General features: G+C 48.4%; 8 protein-coding genes across 8 annotated transcripts; 5 read left to right on the top strand and 3 right to left on the bottom strand.

The window, feature by feature from the left end:
* Positions 1 to 36: 36 nt before the first annotated feature.
* EDB93DRAFT_497961 (uncharacterized protein) lies at positions 37 to 1,566 on the bottom strand. The gene is made up of 2 exons (XM_041456567.1): positions 1,238 to 1,566; positions 37 to 1,172 (listed from the first exon to the last, which is right to left on the bottom strand). The coding sequence occupies exons 1-2, from the start codon at positions 1,472 to 1,474 to the stop codon at positions 123 to 125; spliced, it is 1,287 nt and encodes a 428-aa protein (XP_041306925.1). The 5' UTR covers positions 1,475 to 1,566; the 3' UTR covers positions 37 to 122.
* A 600-nt stretch (positions 1,567 to 2,166) lies between these two features.
* Positions 2,167 to 4,317, top strand: EDB93DRAFT_1150550 (Pre-mRNA splicing Prp18-interacting factor-domain-containing protein). The gene is made up of 6 exons (XM_041449682.1): positions 2,167 to 2,220; positions 2,271 to 2,393; positions 2,451 to 3,157; positions 3,211 to 3,559; positions 3,616 to 4,017; positions 4,073 to 4,317. Exons 1-6 carry the CDS (start codon positions 2,205 to 2,207, stop codon positions 4,150 to 4,152), a joined length of 1,677 nt encoding a protein of 558 aa, XP_041306924.1. The 5' UTR covers positions 2,167 to 2,204; the 3' UTR covers positions 4,153 to 4,317.
* EDB93DRAFT_1150544 (uncharacterized protein) lies at positions 4,318 to 5,747 on the top strand. The gene is made up of 2 exons (XM_041449681.1): positions 4,318 to 5,074; positions 5,128 to 5,747. The coding sequence occupies exons 1-2, from the start codon at positions 4,336 to 4,338 to the stop codon at positions 5,358 to 5,360; spliced, it is 972 nt and encodes a 323-aa protein (XP_041306923.1). The 5' UTR covers positions 4,318 to 4,335; the 3' UTR covers positions 5,361 to 5,747.
* Positions 5,748 to 11,298, bottom strand: EDB93DRAFT_1150539 (SNF2 family N-terminal domain-containing protein). The gene is made up of 17 exons (XM_041449680.1): positions 10,918 to 11,298; positions 10,838 to 10,852; positions 10,645 to 10,783; positions 10,298 to 10,596; positions 9,663 to 10,244; positions 9,307 to 9,612; positions 9,147 to 9,255; positions 9,051 to 9,089; positions 8,801 to 9,000; positions 8,300 to 8,752; positions 8,095 to 8,251; positions 7,904 to 8,039; positions 7,368 to 7,851; positions 6,534 to 7,309; positions 6,424 to 6,481; positions 6,220 to 6,377; positions 5,748 to 6,169 (listed from the first exon to the last, which is right to left on the bottom strand). Exons 1-17 carry the CDS (start codon positions 11,131 to 11,133, stop codon positions 5,968 to 5,970), a joined length of 4,329 nt encoding a protein of 1,442 aa, XP_041306922.1. The 5' UTR covers positions 11,134 to 11,298; the 3' UTR covers positions 5,748 to 5,967.
* A 2,797-nt stretch (positions 11,299 to 14,095) lies between these two features.
* Positions 14,096 to 17,102, top strand: EDB93DRAFT_497784 (uncharacterized protein). The gene is made up of 6 exons (XM_041456566.1): positions 14,096 to 14,539; positions 14,597 to 14,677; positions 14,727 to 14,863; positions 14,920 to 16,283; positions 16,337 to 16,550; positions 16,598 to 17,102. Exons 1-6 carry the CDS (start codon positions 14,470 to 14,472, stop codon positions 16,868 to 16,870), a joined length of 2,139 nt encoding a protein of 712 aa, XP_041306921.1. The 5' UTR covers positions 14,096 to 14,469; the 3' UTR covers positions 16,871 to 17,102.
* On the bottom strand, positions 16,984 to 19,971 carry EDB93DRAFT_1150527 (cytochrome P450). The gene is made up of 13 exons (XM_041449679.1): positions 19,458 to 19,971; positions 19,306 to 19,400; positions 19,158 to 19,249; positions 19,067 to 19,110; positions 18,720 to 19,020; positions 18,373 to 18,665; positions 18,255 to 18,321; positions 17,937 to 18,203; positions 17,702 to 17,892; positions 17,595 to 17,649; positions 17,510 to 17,542; positions 17,423 to 17,451; positions 16,984 to 17,365 (listed from the first exon to the last, which is right to left on the bottom strand). Exons 1-13 carry the CDS (start codon positions 19,585 to 19,587, stop codon positions 17,181 to 17,183), a joined length of 1,782 nt encoding a protein of 593 aa, XP_041306920.1. The 5' UTR covers positions 19,588 to 19,971; the 3' UTR covers positions 16,984 to 17,180.
* A 331-nt stretch (positions 19,972 to 20,302) lies between these two features.
* On the top strand, positions 20,303 to 24,208 carry EDB93DRAFT_1227760 (putative aminoadipate reductase). The gene is made up of 14 exons (XM_041451245.1): positions 20,303 to 20,507; positions 20,747 to 20,949; positions 21,000 to 21,297; positions 21,360 to 21,532; positions 21,581 to 21,694; positions 21,746 to 22,276; positions 22,329 to 22,393; positions 22,455 to 22,629; positions 22,686 to 22,967; positions 23,018 to 23,059; positions 23,093 to 23,280; positions 23,332 to 23,408; positions 23,460 to 23,533; positions 23,585 to 24,208. Exons 1-14 carry the CDS (start codon positions 20,315 to 20,317, stop codon positions 24,044 to 24,046), a joined length of 2,877 nt encoding a protein of 958 aa, XP_041306919.1. The 5' UTR covers positions 20,303 to 20,314; the 3' UTR covers positions 24,047 to 24,208.
* A 19-nt stretch (positions 24,209 to 24,227) lies between these two features.
* EDB93DRAFT_1241064 (TFIIH subunit Tfb4/p34) lies at positions 24,228 to 25,407 on the top strand (the record flags this gene model as incomplete). Its single annotated transcript, XM_041451830.1, has 7 exons — positions 24,228 to 24,421; positions 24,471 to 24,619; positions 24,670 to 24,711; positions 24,760 to 24,917; positions 24,973 to 25,098; positions 25,156 to 25,291; positions 25,349 to 25,407. 7 exons carry the CDS (start codon positions 24,228 to 24,230, stop codon positions 25,405 to 25,407), a joined length of 864 nt encoding a protein of 287 aa, XP_041306918.1.
* Positions 25,408 to 25,707: the final 300 nt, after the last annotated feature.

Here is a 25,707-nt window from a genome sequence, read left to right as displayed (position 1 = left end):
CATTCGCTTCAGATACATTGTTCGCGTTGTTTGCGTGTTGTTTTGCACAACTGCCATTTTGGGACACCCCTCATCGGTATTGGGAAACTTAAAACATATTTGCGTTACAATGCTACAGGAATCTACACGCTATCACAAGTCTCCGCACTCGCCACGCTCACAGAAATAACGCCCGTAACGTCCACAAAATGATTTGGGCAACCAGAAGTACCTGTTTCAGCAATAGGGGAAGGGGGCGTACCACCGTTGACAGTACCATCCGGGACAGTTTGTGGAGTACCGCCATTGATAGTACCATCGGGAACAGTCTGTGGCGTTGAACCACCATTGGTGATACTATCCGGGGCAGTCTGGGGCATCGTACCACCGTTGGAAGTACCATCAGGGACAGTCTGTGGCATCGTACCACCGTTGACGGTACCATCTGGAGAAGTCTGGGGTGCTGCACCTGAGGGTATGTATGACGCTGTTATTCCGTTCGCCTGACTGTCCGATGCATTGATGTCCGCGACAGGACTGGTGCCGCTGACAATTAGAAACGGAGATGTCGCAGAGGAGGGAGTGGTAGGTGCGGGTGGGGTGGACTGTGGTATCGCAGATGCACTCCCGTTATCAGATGCGTTGCTATTTGCCGGGCCTGTGGTCGCAGTATCGTTTCCAGAGGGATTGATTCCTGCAGGAGTTCCGGCATCTTTAGAAACGTCGCTCTTAGTGGGAGTATCGGTTGACGTGCCAGATGTCGTGGGGTCAGTTGCACCTCCAGACATTCCTGGAGGCGTGTCTCCCGGAGATGCAGGACGAGCGACAGAGTTGGCAGGTGAAACAGCAGGTGTAGAAGTTGCGGGGGTCGTCGGAGGCTCGGCGGCGGAAGAACCTGCGCTCTGATAACCAGACGCTGAAGAATTCTGCGGAGCGTCTCCTGGATTGGTTGTGCCAGCCGTGCTATCACTCCCTACCGGACCACCAAAAGCTCCAGAAGAGCAGCCACCTTCCTGACGAGCAACGAGCAAACCAGAGGATGAACGACCAAACTCGTGGCACCAGACTAGGAGGTCGGTGAAAGTGCGCTCAGATAGTCCGGTAGGAGGGCTGAGTTCTCGTCTACCAAGGAGCACAAGGGCATGTCGAGGATCTGGATAAGCAACGTCTGCGATGACGCAGGAAGAAGGTGACTGAGAGGGCGAGCAAGTCGAATCAATAGTGCACTATGATAAATGATGGATGCTTGGGCACTTACATATTGGTGATGAGTGGTAACTTCAAGAGGGACTGCGAGCACGGCAGGGAGCACGAGAGCGAGCATTGAAAGGGAGCGCATTATGAACGAATGTGGGGTAGCAAATGCAAGAAACAAGCGTAAGAGAGAAGAAGTCGAAGGACAAGAACGGATTGGGTCGGAGAACGTGAAGCGCGAGCTTTTTATGTCTCGAGCTCGGTGGCTGACACAGACTGCTCGATTATCGTTGGCTGACATGTATACCTGCACGTCATAGCTAAATATGTCAGATATTCATCGGCAGTATAAATATTAAAAAAAAGTCCAACATTTGATGCTCGCCATCTACTTACTGAGTGTGACTACTGAGTATTGAACATTCGAACTGCTGTCTGAACGTCACCTAGTGGTCTGTAATTCACTTGATATTTCTACCTGTACAAATGGTCGATTGCCAGCATACCAACGCCTCATCGGCGGTATTAGCGGGAGTGACTATAGCTCAAGGACGTACTGACAGCGTAAACATGAGAATCACCGAAGGTAGCTTTGCGCTGACAACAATCTTCTGGGCTCTACCAAACATCGCTTCCCCTGCAAAATCTGGACAAAAATTCCATAGCGCGAGCAGTTCGAGGCGTGCAAGCGAGTATTGGAACCTATCCGTGCAACAGGAGTACTTAAGGATAGGTCGCTCCGTGATTTCTTTCTTTCTGTAGGGAAGACTCCAGCGCATAGGTGATCGGACGCAATGATGCAGTAAAGTTTAACGCGGAAGAATATGTGATAGGGCACTCATGAGCAGGATCTTTGAAAGGCCATCCAAAACACCAGTGTTTATCATGATGACGAGCGTGTCGGTCTCCCCGAACAAAGGACCATGAATAGCGTGAGACACTACTTCCATAATGAATTCGTAAGATATCGACTTACGTACACAAGCACTTTCAAGTCATTCTTCACAAACCGCGTTCAAGGTCATAACAAAATGGCTTCATCTTCAGGTATGTAAACTCTTTTAGAAATAGGTTCCTTTTAAACTGACATATTTTAGCTGTCGGAAAGCTTTCCCGTGAGGAGTTTCGACGCCAAAAGGACCTCGATGCTGCCAGAAAAGCTGGAACTGCTCCTGCAGCTCTAGACGAGGAGGGACGGCCTATCAACCCTCACATTCCCCGTGAGTTTATACTATATAGACTCATATATATAATAATAATCTCATTCTCCATCACAGAATACATCTCACAAGCTCCGTGGTATCTTGACACCGGCGCACCGTCACTAAGCCATCAACGTCGACCATTCGATGATCGCTCCGCAGACAAACTCGACAACTGGTATGACCGTGGTGCGAAGGCAGGACCTGCTGCAAAGAAGTACCGAAAAGGCGCATGCGAAAATTGCGGCGCAATGACCCACAAGAAGCAGGACTGTCTCGAACGTCCTCGAAAGAAGGGAGCGAAGTTCACGAATAAGAATATTCAAGCGGACGAGATCATACATGACGTAGCGACGGGATTTGACGCAAAGAGGGATAGGTGGAACGGGTATGATCCTGCAGAGCACAAGAAAATATATGAGGAGTACGAAGCTGTTGAGGCAGCACGTCAGAAACTGAGGGAGGAAGAGATTGACAACCAAACAACAACAGACTTGGCTGCGGTACGGAAGCTGGCGAAAGCTGGAAAGAAGGAGGGAAAGGAAGCTGATCCTGACTTTGGTTCGAGCGATGAGGAAGACGCCGACGACGACAAATATGCCGATGCTGCAGATGCTGTAGGACAAAAACTTGACACGAAGACTCGCATTACAGTTCGGAATCTGCGTATCCGAGAAGATACTGCTAAATATCTCATAAACTTGGACCCAGAGAGCGCATACTACGACCCAAAGACTCGCTCAATGCGTGACGCTCCCATAAAGAATGTGCCTGCGGAGGAGGTATGTGTTTATGCTTCCATCCTCGATTCTGCCCTGATTAATCTCTATGACAGGCAAAATTTGCTGGGGATAATTTCTTTCGGTTCTCTGGCGAGGCTCCTGAAGTTCAAGAACTACAACTTTTCGCGTGGCAAGCGGCAGCTCGAGGCAATGATGTTCATCTCAACGCCAATCCCACGCAAGGACAACTTCTTCACCACGAATTTAAGGAGAAGAAGGAGATGATGAAGGACGTCAACAAAGTCAGTATTCTGGCAAAGTATGGTGGCGAGGAGTACCTCGACCACGTGCCAAGGGAACTCATAAATGGGCAAACGGAGAATTATGTCGAATATTCGCGGACTGGCCACGTTATTAAAGGGAAAGAACGCGCTAAGACGCGGTCAAAGTATCCAGAGGACGGTGAGTTTCAACTTTCTGATATTTGTGAGATGTGGTGGTATTAACATGAGATTCAGTTTACGTTAATAATCATACGGATGTGTGGGGCTCATGGTATGACCTTTCAAGTGGTACCTGGGGCTATGCGTGCTGCCATTCGACCATCCACATTTCATATTGCGCTGGTGAAGCGGGCAAGGAAGCTGCACAAGCCTCGACAGCCCAAGCTTTGCTTGCATCATCACAGGCTCAATCAGAGCCCTCTGCCCAGGACAACGAGGCAAAAGCCCGAATAGAACAGAATTACTCGAAGAAGCGAATAGGCGAAGGGGACGTCTCTTTCGATAAGGATCGATTAGCAGAGGCTATTAGCGAGGAGAAGAAGCGGAAAGCCAGAGGAGACAAGGATGATGATCGATCTAACAAGAAGATGAAAGGCTTGCAGAGCAGTGGCCACGATGTTACTGAGGAGGAGCTCGGTATGTATCTAATTTTACGATTGGGCGCCTTCTGATATGACCTATCATCTTGCAGAAGCTTATCGAATGACACGCCGAAACGCTGAAGATCCCATGGCAAACTACGTGGATAGCGAAGATGTATATACGCGATGATGTATTTTACCTTGCTTTCTCCTGGCTTTCTATTATTCTTTATAGCATATTCTTTTGGACAGCTTAACACCTGTTTTGTATTTGTCGAGTGACGTTTGGGTCTACGTATACCCATTCGGTTCACACGAAGTTGAACAATAAGCGAATACTAAAGTTGTCGGGAATGACTGTTAAGTCTTTCCCATGACATTCTCAACAGCGCCTGCTCTACTATTTGGTCTGGGCGTACGCATTGCCCTCAACAAGTTCTCGAGCACTGCTGACGACAGTGCTGACCAGGCTGTCATTAGCGATGTCATCCTTCTTGGCGTCGTCCAAGGCGTCGCGCTATATTATGCTTTAATGGAATATCCTGATCTCGCCTTCGTTGTTGCATTCGGCATCGCTGCCAGACTCGGCATCGAGTTCATGATGCTCCAGGACGTATCCAGGTGCGCGACCACCTTGCTCGGTGTCGCTCTTGGTGTCCTAGTCACCGACATCCTATCGCAACTCATCGAGGATGGGTACTTTTATGACTTTCACGGAGACTCTGTTCACGATAAAGAGAGCACGTATGCCCCAAAACGAAAACGTCTCGTCAAATTCCAGTCTAGCACAGAGTACCAAATGATACCCCCCAGTCGACCACCGCGCTCCCGCAAATCCGAACCAAGTCAGCGATGGCGTACGCCACCTTCGCTGACATCGACTTCTAGCATCGATCCCAACCACACCATGAGCCCGCTAGAACGGGAGTTGGCCATGCTACGCGCAAAAGCATCCTTGGCGGATAGTGAGCGGAGGCGGTTCAAGGAGGAAAAGAAGTGGGCTGAGTCGCAGGGGAACTTTGCGCGGGTATCTCAGATGAGTTGGCAGGTGAAAAGGTACACCGCTCTCACGCAGAGCTTCACTCGGGAGGCGGATGCTAGACTTCTTGAAGGTGGGGTATCCATCAACCTTTTTGTTCGCATGTTCAACGAAATCACTTTCTAGTGACTGCTATGAAACAACAGCAACAACAGCAGCTGGAGCCTGCTGGCGTTGCCGCGATTGTTCCACAACCCTCAAACAGACATCAGGTCGATCGGCACACAAATCACTCTCGACAAACAACCCAGGAGGTCGTGATTGATAGACAATCCACGGTTACAGTGGATGTTCCAAGGAGACATCGGAGGCAGAGTTCCGGGAACTTGAAATCCGCAATGCGTCTTCAAGTACGATAATGGCATGACGAGTACGGGTACGAGTAAGTAAGATACCACTTCTTAGATGCTAGACCTGACGTTGTAAGGAGTCAATCCTGCAACTGTCACCGCCTATTTTGCTTCATTTACTTTGGGGCTTTTCTAGGACTTTTGTGTATCATTAGATCTGCTCCCTCTGGCATAGTGGAGAGCCGTTTCAGAAAATCAGATGTCCTTTTAGTCAGAGATGTAGTTGCAATTTAGTTGCAATTCCATTTTGTCTGTATCTAAGTAACATACATGCATGTATACAGAAAGCTTAGACTCCGTGTTGGCGTGAGTTACATAATAGTTCAAGATTTTAGACTAAGTTACTAGCCAGTTCTATGAAATCTTATATTTTTTGTCCAGCGCAAAGCTTCATGATTGCATATTGGTGCAGTGGGGAGCCGCAGAAAATCAAATTTTCATCACGGTCAAGAATGTAATTGATAATTTGATACATGTCATAAGGAATAAACGAAATGTGGAATATTGCAACCTGACTTAAAAAAAAGTTAATCATGATAGCCAGAGAGCGTGAAAGCAAAAACGGGGGGTAAGATCCAAAGCACAAGAATGAATATGAGAAAATATTAATGGAGTACTATCGATGGGATTTGCCATTGGCCTTCGACGCGGTAGATGGTGTGCCATTGCTTTTGCCACCTGTAACGGGGCGAGGCTTCTTGGCAGAGGTCGAAGCTTCCGCAGACGCTCGTGGTGCAGCTTCCTTCATCACCATCTTGGCATGAATGTCTTCTAATTTCGACGCCTTGACTTTCTTAGGCCAGAAAAGCGTCACGAAACTGTGGTAAAAATGAACATTGATACAAATGGTCTAGGTTTTCATACTCACGCCCAGAGATGTCGACGCCATCGTTCTCGGTCCTCTCCAGCTGCTTGTTTGTTCTGAAGGACAATCTCAATGCGTCGTCCAATAGCAGCCAAAGAGTCCTTGAGAATGGCAACTTTGTCGTCGCGAGGCATGTCCTCGCCAGATAACTTCAGTTGTTTCTACACAGAGTTAGCATTGACTCGAACGCCACAAGGGATTACTCACAAGCTGCTTTTTGACTGGTCTCAACTCTTCCTTCGTCGCAGCCTCATCCATCGATGGGCTAAAATTGCGTCAGCACCCATATATTACTTATAGTTTAGCACAAGACCTACCATTCGTCTGACGATTCGGAATCAGTGAAGGTGGGAGTAGGCCGTCTCTTGCGTCGCTTCGTTCCACCATCATCGATGGATGCAACGGCCTCACTCTCCGCCCGTCGTTTCCGGCCGATCGGAGGTGACGACGACGACGAGGCCACAGCTGTTGGAGGAGGAGTAGCCGAACCCTTCAAATGTCCCTTATTCCGTAAAGAGCTCTCATACGAACGTAGCTTCTCATCATGCTCGCGAAGTAGCCCAAGGAGGAAGTCACCTCGCCGGACGAGGTGAATGGCATTGGGGATCGGCCTAGTTGTCGCGTCTTCTCCTTTCTTGCCTTCCTCCAAAAAGAATTTGCCTTGAAGGCCTAGCCGCACATCCTTCGCCATAGCTTCCCAGTTGCCGAAACCATATATGAAGGCGCCGACAAGAAGCATCGCGTCCTCTTGCGGTCCCCACCGCCCAGACCAGTTGAGGGTCGGTCTGATATTCTCAATCGGAATGGACCAATTGTAGAGCTCCTCTGGGCTCAACTCGCCCAATATATTGTTCAGAATACGAAGGTCGCGGTACCGTGATAGCACGGTCTCCGCATTGATGTTCCCGACATTGCGGAAAGTAACAAGGACAGCCTTGCTCTTCTGGGCATTAGTCAGGGTCTCCCCTGCCGCCATACGTTCCCGTTTTTCCTGGTTGTTCTGCTCGACGGCTTGCGTGCAAACTTCGATGATCTCGTCGGAGACGTCCATGATCATGCCCTTGTGCTTGTCGCCAAGTTTGGATTCAGTGACCTACAGAGGAAACGAGACTCGTGAGTCCTGGTTAGTGAGAAACCAACAATCTACTCGCAATAACATCGTAACGCTGACGGATGTCACCCCAACGCTGCAGACTCCGAATAAGAACGCGGACGTCTCGCTCTTTGAGTTCCATGGCCTTTTGACTAGCTGTCTTTCTTTGGGGTCCTGGGATTTTGGGTTTCTTCGGAGCAGGTGCTGGTGCAGGATGATCGACATCCATGCCCTCATAGGACACAGGTGCATGAATGCGCTTGCGATCTCTGAGTTCCGCGGCAACCAGCTCATCAGCCTTCCGCTCATCCTCCTCTTTCTCGAACTTATGCCGCTCCTCAATGGGAATAATGTCTTCCCAACTCATGTCATTCTTTACGTCGCTCACGGCAGCGAATTGAGCGAGGAAGCCTTCACCGCCAAGCGAGGCACCGCCATCACCGCCAGCGGCCATTGTCTCATGGTCCTCGGCGCGGTTGAGAATGTCGTCAAGGTCCATCTCGTCAAGCTTCTGGTTCTGCTGCGAGTCATCCTTGTCGAACCTGGAAATTGGGTGAGCGGAGGAGTACCTGACCAGGGAACATAGTCACTCACATCTTCTGAGCACCATATTTCAAGACTGCAGTCAGCTCATCTTTGCTAAGATTGTCAGGCTTCGTGGAATCCTTGACCTTCTCGCCTTTTGGGTTGGAGCTCAGATGTGCCTGTGAAGTGTCCATTTGATTGATGACTGACATGATATAGGTGAGCTCAAAAGTGGATCGGATGAAAACATTATCACTCACTGGCATACTCCAACACCATCTTTTTCTTGGCCCTTTCAAGAACGTCCTCCTCCATGGTGTCCTTGCTGACGAAACGGTAGACGCTGACATGAGACTTTTGCCCTATGCGATGAGCACGTGCCATGGCTTGCAAGTCGTTTTGAGGATTCCAATCGCTCTGCAAAGACGTCAGTCATACATGTATGTCACATAATGACCCACATACATCAAAAATAATGACAGTATCAGCAGTCTCCAAATTAATGCCAAGACCGCCTGCACGGGTTGACAACAGGAAGGCGAAGTCGGGCGATCCGGGTGAATTAAAATGCGCAATTGATCTCTTCCTCGCATCTGACGCGACCATGCCATCCAGACGTTGATGTTGGTACCCACGAAGACTCATGTAATCACTCAAGATGTCTAACATCCGGACCATTTGACTGAAGATGAGCACACGATGACCATCTTGCCGAAGGCGTACGAGGAGCTTGTCCAGAAGAACCATCTTTCCACTATTCATGACGAGGCCTTTGAGGGTGTCATCGTTAACATCAGTGCGCACTTCGGCACCGTCGAAGAGATAAGGGTGGTTCGCAGCTTTCTTGAGCTCCATCGCAATGTTCAGAAGACTGATGTTGTTGTTCCCATTCGCGCTCTTCACTAACCCCTGGAAGTTCTAGACGAAGGTTGGCGAGAGTTGATAGCCAGCCAAATATGAGCCTACCTTTGTCAGGATGTTCTTGTAAAAATGCGTCTGCAAGGCAGACATTTCTACTCGAAGGATGCGCTCACTCTTCGTAGGCAAGGAAGTAAGGACGTCACGTTTGAGCCGGCGGAGCATAAGTGACTCAAGTTGTAGATGCAGTTCCTTGATCTTGGCTTCGTGGTCCGCATCGTTAAGGTCAAATTCATTGGTCAACGCGACTATAACAACGTTAGCCGCGGCGACAATAACAACACGACACAGAACGTACACTTCTCAGGCATCAGGAAGTGCATCAATGAAAGCAACTCTGCACGCGATGTGGTGTTATCAAAAATCGCCAAAACTCAGTCGTAGTAACACGCACCCTTGACATTGTTTTGCAGTGGCGTACCAGTGATCAATAGCTTCGACGCAGCAGGGAAGGACCTTAGAGCCTCGTACAACTGGCTTTCTGAGTTCTTGAGCCGGTGAGCCTGAAACGGCCATCAGTGACTATTCTAAGACGTTCTGCACCTCTGCCTCACCTCGTCAACAGCAAGCGCCTGCCACTTAATGTCCGCAAGCTCCTTTGCGTCCCTGAGGGTAAGCTCGTACGTGGTCAGCAGGACATTCATCTTCAGTCGTTTGTTGGAGGGACCGAATTCGTACGTCCGAATGACTTCACGTGCAGGAGCGGTTCCAATGTAGGTGATGACATTCAGGTCAGGTGCCCACGCCGCAAACTGTGATTGCCAGGCGGTGATGGTGGAAAGCGGAACTATGACAAGGAATGGTCCATACTGGTGCATTTCATGGAAGAGGTAGGACAGGAAAGAAACTGTCTGTACGGTCTGCGTACAACGTTTTAGCATTCTGAAAGGCAAAAAAAAATCCAATATACCTTTCCGAGACCCATTTCATCAGCAAGGATGCCGTTCTCGCCTTTACTCCACAAATATGCTAGCCAGTTCAGTCCAGTGAGCTGAAAGTCCTTCAGCTCACCACCCGTCGAGGTGATGTAGTCAGGATCTTTCTCAATCTTCTGGAATGATGGCCGTTGGTTACGCGCGTAATTAATGCTCTTGTAAGGGAACTTTGCCTCAACCTCTCGTTGTCGATATGCTTCAATTTGAGCCTTGGCGATGGGGCGTACTTCCTCCTGCGTTTCCCATGTACAGTGCTCATAATTGAGCCCAGTCCATTTGCAAAAGTACTCTGTCATGCCCTCTGCACCATCACGGTGCGAGACGATGCGTTCGACGACCTTATAGGTCTCGAGCTCCTCCTTTTCGCGTTCTTTTTCAAGAAGCAATGCCTCAGCATCTTCCTGAGAGATACCTGGTGCACTGAGGCGAGACTGGTACATCTTGTAAGCTTTGATATAGTTGTCGACACGCTTGAGGCCTTTGAAGCGTTTGAGGAATTCGTAGGTCTCATCAGTATTGTGCAAATGCGAGAAATTTTTCCACTTGATATGAAAACGCTTTGAAACATGTCAATAACAATCTGCTTGCCCAAAATGACTCTGGGACTTACAACATTATCAAACCAGATGTCCTCAGGATCGTCTTCGCGGCCCTCATCTCTGCAATGGCTCAAGACGGATTCGATCTCATCTTCCTCTTTGAACTGCGCGGTAGGATCGACATAGTACCCTTGATCGACATCCTCTTCTGATAGCTCAGCGAGAGCTTGGACATCATCAGTATAATTGGGAATCTTGCCGCCTCGGCTTGAGACGCGAATTTCGTCTCCAGAAACACGAGGCCGTTTCTTCTTCTTCGATCTAGACCCATATTCTGAATCTGAATCTGAATCATTGTTCCGAGAGATGGCTGTACAAAAACTAAGCGCAAGCTCCACCGTGGAAACAGGGTGCATACCTTTAGGCCTTGGTGCCGACGATGACGGCTGTGATTTCTTTTTTCTCTTCTTCGGAGCTTTCTTTTTTCCGTACTCGTCATCTGCATAGGAGCCATCGTCCTCGTCCTCCTCATCCTCCTCGACGTTATCTTCGTACCCCTTGAGTACAATAGTCAATGATCTCGAAAGGAAAAGACATGATAGATAACATACCGACTCTTCAACATCCTTTGAAAAATGTAGATGACCTTGAATAAGATTTGAATTATTGACATACGATATATGAGACTTACGGAGCCTTTTGGGGTGTAGGAAGATGGCCCAGCAATGGCGAGAGAGGTAGTGTCATCAACGTCCTCTGCATCGCCGTCAGCATCTGCGTCTGGGTCTGGGTCTTGGACATTATCGACAGGAGTGTGATGACTGTTGACTTGTTCGTTTTCAGAATCAACCTGCATAGAGTCATCACTGTCATAATTGAGGTTAAGAGCGTCGGGGTTGAGCGCCATGGTGTCGACGCTGTGATGGACAGTGGAGGGAGAGGATGTGGTTGGGGGTAGAGAGGGGAGGGAAGAGGTCGTCAAGGATCTTGTTGACGAAAATGTTCACACGTGTGGCCATCGCTACGGACAACGCCGGGCAAGGCCCCATCGTCACCGCTCATGGCATTGGTGAAATCCGGGTTGGGGCATAACATTTTGGAGTAATTTTGTCAAAAACTTAATTTTTGGAGTTGAGTTTGTATAAAAATCCATTGTTTTACATGTATATTATGAGCAATTTATGGTTAAATTAATGCGCCATTCTCATCGAAATTTGTCGTTGTTGAGCCTGGCGGTCTTCGGCCATCGAATACAGCATCATCCCACCCAGTCCACGGCTCCCACAAGCAGACCAATATTAACAGCATCCTTGTTATCTGCCGCAGTCAGCCTAACCTATATCGGTTGATGCTTAACTAACTACCTGGACTGGACTGTGCCATATCACCATCTCGAGCATTGGATATCGTGTAGTTTCTCAGCTTGATTCACCTGATCATGAACCCTACCTTGTCCACATCGCCAGAAATACTCATGGCCAAGCCATCATTCCCTCTAAATCTCCGCCAAATCCACGCTCCTCGGCCTGTAGTGCTAGCCGCCGAGTCCAATGTCCCCGAAAGTCTAAAGCCAGCAATCGAACATGGTAATCATATCCTGTTGCACCCACGTCACGTCATGATCACTACAGGGCCTGTTGACCGCAGTCATTTTATAATAAATAAATCGTATAACACGTTACTCCCCACCTCGCCTTTCTCAGGCACCTGTGCGTTCGTCGAAGCATATAATTCCAGTGCCAAGTCATCCAATGATCAATCATCTCGCCTTTTGCGCATGCCCCTTCATCGCCGCGTTGCGGAACCTATACCTCATCTTGGGTTACACTCACCACATCACCAGCGCTCATCACATAATATACACGTGCGGCTGCTCGCTGTACAGTGACCGAACCACTGGTTTCTTCCCTCGAAGGACCATCAAGAACGGGGCCCTGGCAACTTTTGCACTAGATTCGGCAACATCGTATCGAATGTTCCACCAGGGCCAATTTTCGATGTGACTAGCCACTGATCTGCAACGCCTTCTTTGGTTTTTACGGCCGTCCGCCAGCGTTGCTGAACTATTTGTAATTCAACTCTTGATCACGTGTGCTGTCGCCAATTTAGCTTGCTCGCTGACCACAACGATGAACAAATCAATTTTCGAGTTTTTTCTCGACCCTTTAACTATAGGACCCTCTAACACTCACGATACAAAGAATGTTTGCGCGCAACGCTAATTTTGCAACGATACCTCTTCAAGTCGTCTAATCGTCCCAAAGCCGGAGTTATCGCTCTAACGACGTGGCATATTCAGCACCGCGCTTTTGTCGCACTCCCAGGTGGCCCGTGATCAACTCCTGTGAGAGCCTTGATCATCGGCTCCATTCTTCTATTATACCTCCTTCGCGCGAATATGATTGTCACTGTGCGTCGAACTCTATAACCCTGGATGATTTATCATGAATACGAACCAAAGGCATGCATGCTCTGGGCGAGATCCGAAATCTCCACATAACAGATGCAGTGACGTTGATTTCAAATCGGCGCCCCTCACACGAGATCATGATCAAGCGCTTGTGGTACGAGAAGACGAACCGCAAGATATAGTAAGGACATATGGCCATTGGCTAAGTTCACAGATAGCGTGCGAGAGTCAGCAGACCCGCTGAAAGTTGCCGTGATACTCGCAGCGAGTCTGCTATTCAGGAATGTGACATGGTGACTGCTCGCTTCCCACTGTCGGACAGGCATAACCTGGCTCGCCTGTTGTCTGCCTCCTATAATTTTCAGTCTAACCTTAGATTACACAATAGACTCAGGACCGGGGAGAATTCGTGACAAGCAACAGCGCTGTCAAGCTAACTTCACCAGCTCCGTGGGAAACACCCCATTGGTGAGGAGATCCATCCGCGAAGACATTGAACTACCCTCTAACAGCGACTATACATTCCTAGATCTATCTTAGGACACTCAGCAGTCAGGATGCAGACGCGGCTGAATTATAAAACCGCGCAGGCAGCGTCAAAGACCGTGCTGCCGTCAGCATAATTCGGGATGCGGAGAAGAAGGGTTAGTGAGTGGTCGTAGTGCGCTTCATGACGTATTCTGTGTTGCCCAGAATAACGCTTGATGGGACCGTTGTCAAAGGCACTGCAGGCAATACTGGCATCCCATGGCCTTGTCTATGTTTGTAGAGTCAAGTGTGTGATATTCACCGTTTTCGTTGCTGATGCTTTGTACTCAAAGCCAAGAGATTATTGGCCTTCTCCGGATGCTCGGTACCGAAGTCTGTTCAGTGCCTGCGGTCCGTTGAAACTATGATCACCAGGCGAAGGAGTACGCCGAAAAGCTCGAGAATGTCATGGACAGATCCATCCGATAACACTGCGAATGCGTATGTCCATTATATCTCTCCCGGGTTCGAAATATGGGAACAGAGGAAGGGTGAGATCGACAGTTTCGTTTGCGCAGTATTGGCGGCACTCTGGCCGGAGTTCGCAAGTATTTGAAGGAAAGGAGCAAAGGCAGGACGCAAATATGGCTCGCCGATTGCATCTGGAAGTGTCTCATACGAATAACGAATACGCCACTTCTGATGGAAATCTTGTTGAATGTTCAGGAAGTTCCATCACAGAAACTTAGACTTTCCTGTGTATCATTGTGCTTGTGATAACTGAACGTTCCATCATATCCAGGGATCGGTCAGGGTCGTATCACAAGTAATTTGGGAATGTCAACGATCTCACGGGGGCACTTCACATACCAGACGAGAGGGTGATATCTATGTTATACCAACTTCTTAATCCTGAAAGCTCGGAGCAACTAACAGTGTTGTAATATATTTCTGAATTTCCTTCATTTCTTTGCTGAATCTTTATTTCTTGTTCATTTCACACGTACGGCAATGTCCCTTTCACTCTTGTTCACACAAAACACGATGTCCGACGAACCATCATAATTATAATGTCAACGCTACTTACTCACGGCTGTATCTGCTTGCTTTCCTCGGACGCGTCTGTGTTTCGTCACGTGAGTATTATAATCATGGACTCGCGACGCGTTTATTGACCCATGTTTGAAACATTGAACCAAACTACATACTAACGAGCGTTCACCGTCACATACCACGCTTTTGGACGAGGACCGAGCGTCTCATAGCGGCCGTCTCATACATAAATTTGACGAGATATGTCATTCCCCAAGGGTTCACGTTTTGCGATAGAGAAAAGTGCGTTGCCCAGTGGGTCCTTGTGACGGCATGCAGTTCATCATTCCAACTCTTGCAGTTTCCAATGTTCCGGGATTGAATACCTACAGCCTGCCAGAAGGTACGTAGAATAATGAACGCATTTGTATTATTTCTCTAACATCAATATCACGATAAGACCAGCTAGACGCGAATAAACGAGGTTCATTTCTGGAGAAAACCGATCGTTCCTCAAAGGAAAAGGCATCTTATGTCCCAGGCAAGCTTGACGGTTCTGTGTCAGTACAGCGTTTATATGGTATTTACAGGACCAAGTTCATACAATTCCGCCCCGAGAGCTGCGCAGAAACTATTAGCCGCTAAACATGCAAGCGACGATAGATACGCGATACTATCGAGGAAACTCGAAGACTTGGAAAAAGTGCACGCTGATGGCAAGAAGGCGGTAAGATGATATTTTGATCGCTTTCCGAACTCTGGAACTCAAACTGTGTTATGCAGCATCAAACTGAAATCGAGCGTTATAAATTTGAAGTCGCTGGTCTATTGAAGACCAACTTGGAGCAGGGTGAGAGACTGGATAAGCTCAAGAAACATAGCGAAATACTCGAATCGCGAATCCAAGAGCACAAGAAGAGCAGTACTGCCGATCAAACTGAGCTGAAAGCACTGCGTGTCAAACTTCGCATGTCCGAACATGAGCGCATACAGCTTGTTAGCAAGCAGGAGGAGAGCAACGAAGCGAAGAAAGCACTGCAAAGTCTCGAGGCAAGGAAGAAAGACGAAGTTCAGGAACGTGAGAGAAAGATCGCGGAATTGGAAAAGGCTGTATCTGCAGAGAGGAAGAAAAAAGATGTGCTGGAAAGCTACGTTCATGAGGTGAGAGGAAAGGCGGATGAAGAGGCACGCAAATCACGCGACATGATGATGACAATACAAGCAAAACTTGACACAGCTAATAAGGACTCCCAAGATGCGCGCCAAGCGCTTACATCTCTGCGAGGGCGAGCCGAAAACCAAGAGAACGATTTTTCTGCCCGACTAGACCAATGCCGTTCTGTCCTTTCTCGCGTTGCGGAGGAGTATGGTCGCTTGGCTACAACAAGCATCGCTGCATCCAGCCATGCCACACTGGTGAAGGACCATATGGCACTTCAATTACGTGCATTCCGGTTGGAACGAAAATTGGCAAACTCAGAAGGCCAAGTTGCTGAACTCGCCAACCTTGTCCGCCACACTCAGGAAGAAAACATGTTCTTGTGTCAAGAACTGCGCGACACTCAGGAAGAAGCGGCTTTCCACTTGCAGACATTGCAGGAAACCCGAGCTGCCCTCGATAGCTACTCCCACCGCACTGAGCTTCATGAGCTCCTCTGTCTGGAGGGAGACATCCACCAGAACGAAAGAGACACATCTAGAGAAACCATGACGGTCCAGAAAAGTGCTCTGGCGTGCACTGGGACTATATCCGACTTCTATCGCTCTCACAATGACGAGTTACTTTCAGAGTGTACCCGCCTCCATGGCATTCTCGAGAAGCAGCACGAAATTGACCGTGCACTCATCGACCAACTTGGACGTAACTCAGCCGAAGTGGATGTTCTACGGTCCGAGCTCACAAAAGCACAGGTTGAAATCACCACTGGACAGCGCGCTCTGGCTGACGCCCAAGCTTCTTTAACGGAAAGTCATGCAGAACAACATACGTTGCACGGTCGAGTGGAAGAATTCGAGAATAATATACGAGACATGGCAACGAGTCACAAACAAGCTTTACAGAGGGAGCGTGACACTTCTCAAAAGTTGTCTGTTGCACTCCATATCAGCAAGACAGCCGAGGATGCCCTCAAAGCTGATATCGAGCAGTATGTATCCCGCCGCCTAAACCACGGGCAACTGACCTGAGAAATTTACACAGGTTGCATGCAGAGTTGGCAGATTTGACACGCTTCCAGGAAGCATACTATAACTTGGTGGACGAGACTGAAGCATTAGTGGCGCGAAATAACCTTGCAGAGGAAGAGGCTGAAAATCTTAGCAAGTTTAATGCTGAGATTCTTGGCCATAAAAACCCTGTTCAGAGGATTTTATACGTCGACAGGATTCGTCGAGAGCTATCCGAGGTCAAGCAGGTATGCATCTTCATCGCCTCGGCTCTTCCTTGACTAACAGCTACCAGAAACTACTTGTGTGTACCCGCGACAGGGACGCCATATCTGCAGCGAATGAAGATTTACTGCACGAAATCATGATGTACAAGTCTGTTGCGGTTCCAGGAGATAGCAAGCCTCGGACGAATTTAACCCGTGTGACGCGACCTCCCCTCACGAGCCAGAGCATGAATATCGTGGCAGCAACTTCCGCCCCGCCTTGCGCTGCGTCAGATGCATTGATTAAAGCAACCGTTCTGGAACACATACCAGGGGATATGACTTTGGATGAACTAATATAAGGGTACTGTTTGCACCATGTAATTTATCTACGATATGTATGTAAGACTGATAAATGCTCGTCTCGAACCCACCAAGTATTCATCCGAGTCGTCCCATGTGACAACAACTCCCACGGTAGACTCAAGGTACACTTATTCACAATTGCCAACATATCATGTGGAGTATGTAGTACAGTAAGGCATGCAGTGTCAAACTCGAATTAACTATCTACATCAGTCTCTACGCCATCTTTCCTTCTTTCGCGACCATGAACTGCCATACACTGAGCCATGACTTCCAAATCACTCATAAAACAAACTATTCAAATGATCAATCTCGCACGAGCCGCATGCTCAAAGGCAGTAGAGGAGTTTCACCATCTCCTGCAGGTGCCTTTATCACCGGTGTGTGGAAACCACTCATTTTCCAGTGTATCTCTTTCACATTCCCGTTGTCGTCAGGTTCTGACGGCAGGGCAAAGTGAATGACTGGCAGAAGAGTGGCCAATACGTCCTCTGAAACGCAAGCTCTTCAGTGCAAAGATCTAATGACCGGCAATTCAGATATCTCACTTATTTCCATTTCGGCAAACTTGAGGCCTCTGTGGGGGTCAGCGTATAGTGAGAACATATTCAGGTTCGGAAAAGTTGGCACCATACATGCAAGAACGATTGCCTGCAAGGAAGGTCATCCTGAAGGTCGTTTAGCGAGATGCATGCAACAAAACGGCTTCTTATGACACACATAGATGAATAAATACCCGGATATTTCACTGCATCCTTGTTCCCAGGTGTGACCCCTAAAAGAATCCTGGTAAATAACTACGTCTCGTGGCATACACAAGATATAACCTTGAGGAGATTTAAGCCATCTATCGGGTTTCCATTCGGACGCATCTTCGCCCCAGACAGCTTGATTATGATTCGCAGCAATGATGGATATGATGATCCTCTGGTCCTTGGCCAGATGGATTGTATCGATCTCTTTGCCAGATGCAGACCGGACCGGGAATTGTAGTGGGACTGACGCTGATTCTGTAGTTCTTCGGAGGCGTCAGCAAGGGCCGTCTTTCGTTAATACACTAACCTCCGAGTGAGAATAGGCAACGATGGATAGACCCTTAATGTCTCTCGAACAACTGCATTCAGGAAAGGAAGATTCATCAATACATCGTATGACAGTCTGGCATATCCGTTTTCGTCTTTAGTGTGTGAACGGTCGACGTCATGTGCAGCCATGGCACCACAAATTTCTGTCCTCAGTTGCTCCTGGATGTCAGGGTGTTTGGCAAGCATGTATAGTGCACGAGCCACAGCTACCGTGGTCGTCTCGAGACCAGCAAAAATCATAACGCTGTCAGATTGAGAAATTAGGTTTAGCCGCAGGGAAGCAACTAGAACTGACTTCATCTGTCCCAGAAGCTCGGTATCACTTAGTCTATCTGCCTCGGAAGAGGAGGTGTTTGCCCTGACTGTATGTGTCTCACGTGAGAATGAATACTTTATCGTCAATAATTACGCACGCATGATAGACATCATATCTTTCCCCCTTGTCCCTCCCGACGTGTCGTGGGCCTGTTGTAGGGGGGAGGGTAGCTGTGGCTGCAGCGCGGCCTTTTTCTCTTGAAAGATGGCTCTACTGGCCGAGTCCATGATTTCGACTATGTGACGTAGTTCTCTGAGATTCCTCATATTTTCAGTCGGCCACCAACTCATCGTGAGCCAGTCTGCTATCTTTTTGCGCCAGTAAAGAGAGAATTTGCGCACAACCATCGGAACGAAAGGTCGAAATATCAAGGATTTAGTTATAGATGAACTGTGTGACAGAGCATGTCAAGGAATGATTTCACTAGCAGATTAACCTGTGCACCTTAACATTCGTAGGGCATCTGTGTATTCATCCTCTTTTCTTGTGTCTAGTGCAGCTGAATGGTAGCCCAGCACGCCCTCGCAAATACAATCCAGAGAACTGCGAGAGAGCCAGGGTAACAAATCGAGTTCTACGGACTCTCTGCATGATGCATGATCATGCTCATTGCCAGCAGAAAGGTTTGACACGAGGATGGATTTTAGCTGATGGGAAATGGTTTGAATGATGGGCAGGAGCTCCCGCATATTGGAGGTAGAGAACACTGGATTTAGCATTTTGCGCTGTTTTCGGTGCTGTTCCCCTGTACGGCAATGAAAAAAACTACGACAATTACTAAGAAGATTTACCTAGTGTCGAAATAAGACCATCGCCGAAGATGAGTTTATTGCATCTCGAGGAGGGTCAGTGAAGGCCGTTCGAGCAATACTTGACACTTACTCCAAAAAGCTGTCATTTTCCTCGAATATATGCTGCTCCTTCACAAGGATATGGTGGAGCGCGCGCGGGTCTGATACATATAGCCATTTATCCTGGGGGGCTTCACATCAATAACCATGCCTTATGTAGGGTGATGCAAAACACGTACTCCAAACAGCGCATGGACCTTAACAGCTCCACCATATTCTGCGGCAATATCTAAGCAGCGTTGGAAACCGTCCACAAACATCGACTCCACGTTGCCTACACCGATGAAAGTGAACATCCATGTCATCAAACTGACCGCCAGAGAAAGCTGACCTTTCCACCAGTGTTCCTTTTCTGGGCCTGCGACATCTAGGGCGTTTGCCTTTCTGTAGGCACGTCTCTGAGCGAGCTTCCATACTGCAATGGTGAGCACACCGTATCCAATAAGTTGAGCGAAGGTCATCTGGTGAGGTCAGTGTGTAGTTGTAGTAGTACACAGCCACTGAGCGCAACGCTGGTTGCCAGGATAGAATTTGGAACAAGATCGTCGAGAATTGGCTTAAGAGCTTGCAAACGGTAAAGATCTAAGTGGTGGAGAGATCCTCGAGCCTACTCAGAGAAAAAGTCGGGTCATTCAATTTCATTGAGGCCTGTTTTAATCCGGAGCCTTGATCGGTTCGAAAATGAGGTAACATTCAAGTCTGCGCGTCCGCAGTACCAATCTCCCCGGTGATGCTGTTATCTGAGTATCAGGTGCCTTGTTCCAACCCTTGATCGATTCGAAAATGAGGCAAGTCGACGCGTGGTCCCAAACTTAGAGGTGTATGAGGCAGACCGTCGATAGACGGACTGGTAAATCTGGGTTTTAATTTGGATAGTGCGAGTCGTGACGTCGTCACATTACTTTCAGCCAGTCCAAGAAACATATATCTCAACTTACCCGTGGGTAGCACCCAGGCATGACCTAGGTCGACCCATATCAGGCCCTAGTGGCTGGTACATTGAACCATTGGGACATCCTAACCAACAATAGAATCATATCATGTCCACGATATACTCGTTCAACCACCTTATAGCTGAACGTACTCGCGATTACCCAAACCTTGAAATCTTGGGCATACCAGATAAGGACTTCAATGTAAGTACGACGTACTATAGTACAAATTCTGTGGGTGAAACTCATAGCGAGCATGAAGTACATCAAGTATACTCTGGCCGACCTCGATGCCTCAGCATCCTTGTTTGCCCACCACCTACGGGACAACGGACTGCTGGATGGACGTTCCAAAGGAGATGTCACCAGTAGGATGACTGTTGGACTTCTAGGCGTTAGCAACATAAGTTATGTAGTCACCGAGATGGCGCTTTATCGAATGGGCTACTGTTAGTACACAGCATATGGAAGTTTTGTTCTGACTTTGCCAATCTTTCCATAGGCGTTCTTTTCTTGTCGCCGAATAACTCTCCTTCCGCAATTGCTCATTTGTTGACCGTGACGAATGCAACCCACATGATAGTGCAAGACGTGCTATTACCCTCCGCAACGGTCGCGCTTACCCATCTCAGCAACCCCGGTTCTGTTACGATCATCAACCAGCCTTCACCTGACGTCTTCGGCTCAGCTGCACATTCTTTTTACCCAGAGAAGACGCGATGGGACCCTATATTACAGTGGGAGGATGAACATCTTCTTCCAGCCACGATCATTCACTCAAGCGGATCCACTGGTTTCCCAAAACCAATTATTGCAACAAACAAAGCGGCTGTCGGCAACTGCGCCATGAATTTCGGTCTTACGAGTTTATCGACCTTGCCATTGTATCATGTATGTTGCACGCATCTTCTACCAGAATCCATTCATTTTGCCTTGGACAGGGAAACGGTCACTCCAATGTTTATCGTGCAATTCATGCCGCAAAACCAATGTACCTCTTCCCAACTGGATTGATTCCATTGACCTCTACCAATGTTATCAAGCTTCTCGAGCAAGCTCCGGATGTGGAGGCTCTATTTGGCGTTCCTCTGGCATTGAAACTCCTCGCCGAGACTACTGAAGGTCTGCAGGTCCTCAAGAGCCTTAAACTTGTCACGTTCGGCGGAAGTCCATGTCCTGACGAGCTCGGCGACTTCCTTGTCAACGAGGGTATCCGCTTGGTATGCCAATATGGTCTTAGTGAGTGATATGCTGACAGGTTGAGAGAAACTTGACATTCAGCATACCTCATTTCAATATAGCTGAAATGGGTCAACTCATGACGTCTCTTCGGGACTTTGAGACTGACAAGGGCTGGAATTGGGTGCGCGCTAAGGGGCCGAATGTGAAAACGAATGTGAATGATTACCTGCGATTCGTACCGCTGGGCAATGATACCTATGAGCTGCTCGTTTTAGATGGCTGGCCTACGAAAGTAAGTATATACTATCATTGGATTGCACTGTCTTAATTACCGGCGAAGAATATGACCAACCAACCCGATGGGTCGTACGCAACAAGAGATCTATTTATCAGGCATCCCACCATCCCAGATGTATACAAGTTCATCGGGAGAATCGACGACACCCTGGTCATGGTGTGGATATTAAATCAAATCAAGATAACTCTTATCTAATAACATGCACAGGTTAACGGCGAGAAGACAAATCCTGTCCCGATGGAGCTCACCCTTCGCTCGTCGCCCTACGTTGCGGATGCCATCATCTTCGGTGCCGGCCGCATTCAGATTGGAGCTCTGATTCTTCCAACCGAAATCGTGAAAGACTGCTCTCCTTCGGAGCTTGTCAAGCTTGTAGCGCCTATCGTCGCCCTCGCCAATGCCGAAGCTCCCTCGCACTCACAACTTGCGTCGGAAGCTCTCGTGTTTCTCCCTTACGGCACAGTAATTCCTCGTGCTGATAAGGGCAGCATCCTGAGACCCCGGGTGTATAAGGAGTTCGAGGGCATCATCAATGAGGCCTATAAACGGCTAGAGGGTGACATAGACGAGGATGGGAAGAGAAAACTGACCGATGAGGTGGACGCGAGGACGGTCATTAGAGGCGTAATCGGCAAGACGGTCGATACACCCATCAACAGCCTAGAAGATGACACTGACCTTTTCGATTTTGGGCTAGACTCGTTGCAGTCTAGCAGAATACGGAATACTATTCAGAGAGTCAGCTCAAACGTTCTCCTGATTGGTGCTTGTAAGCTGAATAATGGCGCAGGAGATTTACCTAGGTGGCAAGAAGCTAGCGCCCAACACCGTTTTCGAGCATCCTTCCATCACGCAGTACGTTCATCCCCTTGTGTGTATGACACTGTATGTAGTTTTGGCTAAAATTAACATATAGGATTGCTCGACTCCTGATTGCACTGTCCTCTGGCAATGAAGGTGCTCTAGCGCAACGAAACCCGCTCGAGATCGTGCTGGAATTTGTTAAGAAGTACAGCTCTTTCACTTATACACACAAGGCTGATGTCGACGGAACGAATGGAGCTGCACGCAACTTAGTCACCCCTCGCGTTGTGAGTCCGCTGTTGTATTTTCCAAAAGTCTACGTCTGATTGCGATATTGATGTAGGTTGTCTTGACTGGCGCGACTGGGTCTCTGGGAGCATATATTCTGGATGAACTTCTTTCGGACCCTTCTGTGGCCACTGTTTACTGTCTGTGCAGAGCAAGGGACGATGCAGATGCGTCAGGTCGCATAGCAGCTTCCATGAAGACAAGGAAGCTATTATCTCGCTATGAGCAGGTTCAGACGCGAGTCAAAGCTCTTGCCTCCGACCTGTCCACCGACAAACTTGGACTTCAGACAGACATGTACAACGAAATCGCAACACGGGCAACCCTGATCATTCACGTAAGCATTGAAAACATTCCTTGGTCCATTCTCGTCAATCTTGCGTGCAGAACGCTTGGGCGGTCAACTTCAACCTTGGCATTTCTAGGCAAGTCCACCTCGACTCGATGAAAATTAACTGACAGAGCAATAGCTTCGAGCCACACATCCGTGGAGCCGTCAATTTAATTAATCTTGCCCTGGCATCGCCTCATCCCCGACCAGCAGACTTCTACTTCGCATCTTCGATCAGTGCTGTCGCAGCTTGGCGAGGACCAGGGTCAATCCCGGAAGCCATTACGGACGATCCCTCTGTCGCTCAGGAGATGGGCTAGTGAGCAGCTCGTACCTCGCGCAGTTGACACAGATTTCTGACTTTAGTCAGTGCACAATCGAAGTGGATTACCGAGAAGCTCTGTCAAGTTGCCTCCCAGCAGACACCTATTCGGGCGGGCGTGCTACGTGAGACATGTTCTTTTACCACGGGAGGAATAGTCACTAAAGTGCATGCAGGAATTGGCCAAATGGTGGGAGACTCTCGGAATGGCGTGTGGAACGAGACAGAAGCTATTTCGCTCATAATCAAGGTATGAAAACTCGCTATCGATGATATCTGTGATTGTCATATTCCGTGACAGTGCACAGATACAATCGGAATTCTTCCCAACCTTGAAGAGTCAGTTTCGTGGCTCCCTGTGGACTACGCAGCAAAGGCTATCATCGATCTGGTCAATATTCCCCCTCAATGCTCGCCCTTGGGAGAGTGCCCGGTTTGGAACGTGATTCACCCAAAGCTTGTGCCGTGGACGTCGATCCTCTCGTCTCTCCAGCATGCCGGCTTGAAATTCAAAACCCTCCCGAGGCACGAGTGGATCAAGGCTTTGCGGGCTAGCCCTGCTGATGAAGTGAATAACCCAAGCCGGAAGCTGTTGACCTTTTTTGAGAATAGATACGGACAAGAGGAACTGGCTACGCGGTACCCGTCATTGACTGTGCAAACTGAGACAGCAAGCAAGAGCATCAGGAACGCACCTATTGCCGATGTCGGACTGGTGGGGAAGTGGGTAGCTGCATGGAGAGAGACAGGTTTTTTGGCTTGAAAGCAGTTGGCTCAAGCTCGTGGATTCTAGTCGTGACGAATGAACACTTCGCCCTCTGTAAGTCGATCATCAGAATAGAGATACTGGATGCTTGTATATGTACGGTAGCTGTATTTTGTGGCTGTACACAGCCATATACCAAACTCGACAAAATACTTTGCACGCTGTTGTGTTTTCAGCCATGGAGAAAGCATCTCATTTATCTGTGATAGTAGATTTATCTCCAACGCAATGGCACCTCTCTGCACAAACTTCAAACCAGTATCCACTTTCCATTGAAACATTTCTCTCGCAGCTCCTTGCATTTCTGAACGCGCATATCGCGTCCAAGCATGAGAACTCACTTGTAGTCTTTGGCGCGCTTCCTGGGAAGAGGTGAGACCTATCCTCAGGAACGGGCAGTTTATATACTGCTGACGAACAGTGTGTTGCTCTATTCATCCACGGAGCTGCTCTCGGATGACGTGCCCTCTTTGGATGCTAACTCGTATCTACCTTTCAAGCTTGTGGACTCGACAGTTGTACAGAGGATCATGAATGAGTTCGATGCTATCGGAGAGCTTGAGGAGGAACGTGAGTGATGGACATTTGACCTGCCTTGTGTCATCTCATTTGCATCACAGCTCCATGTGCATTGGTAGGCGCTGTGACGAAGGCACTGTGTTGTGCGTGAAGGGGGATGTGTCACTACCAACAACCTAACTTGTGGACAGACATTAACCGCATCATACATCCTTCTTCAACGACAGCCGGTGTCGCAGAGGACCCGTCGATCGTCCACGACCCTCGTATTTTAATCCTTTCAGTCTCCCCTGACTTGTCTTCTTCGTACATCCCGATTATGAACGCTATCTTTTCCGCACAAAAACTGGCACGTCTCGCGCCCTTCAGCAACATATTGTTTGACTGACTACGATGTGGAGCAGAAAGTGACAATTGACGTGTGCAAGGTTTATGGGCCCGATACCGTATTTTTGCAGCAAGCAGCCCACCTAACGAATGGGACCTACATCTACCTCGAACGCAGAGATGCGCTCCTACAATACTTGATTGTAATTTTATCTCGTCGTCTGCCATATCCTGTTGCTCATCGGCTACCATTGTTTCAGATGTCTTTCCTGTCACCGACATCCATCCGCGAGATTTTGTCTGTACCAAAGCAAGACAAGATTGATTTCCGCGCTGCGTGCTTCTGCCACAAAAACATCGTAGACATCGGTTTTGTCTGCTCCGTCTGTTTATCTAGTACGCATTACCATTACTGCCTTATCACTAAATTCTAAGGACCCTGTGATCTTGCAGTTTTCTGTCAACCACTCCCGGTTTGCTCCACATGCAGGTCAGATACTCTTGTTCCCTAGCTACCCACTTTGACCCTGACGGACACACAGAACCAAGTTTCCTATCAATACACTCAAACGACTCAATGCTGCTCGCCCTATTATCACTCCTGCAAATTCACGCATAGGACTTCCGCTGGCCAACTTGAACAACGCAGTATCGCCTCGTCCAACTTCCACTCCACCGAATGGGATGTCAAATCTCCGATAACAACGGGAAGATAACCCTCAACTGACGTGTACCACGTAAAGAGTCGTGTGTCGAGATCATAGTCGCGTTCGTTGACACGATATTACCCTCCGTGTACAGGCTAGATGACG

This window comes from Suillus bovinus (genome assembly GCF_016758785.1).
Source record: "Suillus bovinus strain UH-Sbo-P2 chromosome Unknown EDB93scaffold_34, whole genome shotgun sequence".
NCBI lineage: Eukaryota > Fungi > Basidiomycota > Agaricomycetes > Boletales > Suillaceae > Suillus > Suillus bovinus.
This window is presented reverse-complemented; position numbering and strand designations above follow the sequence as displayed.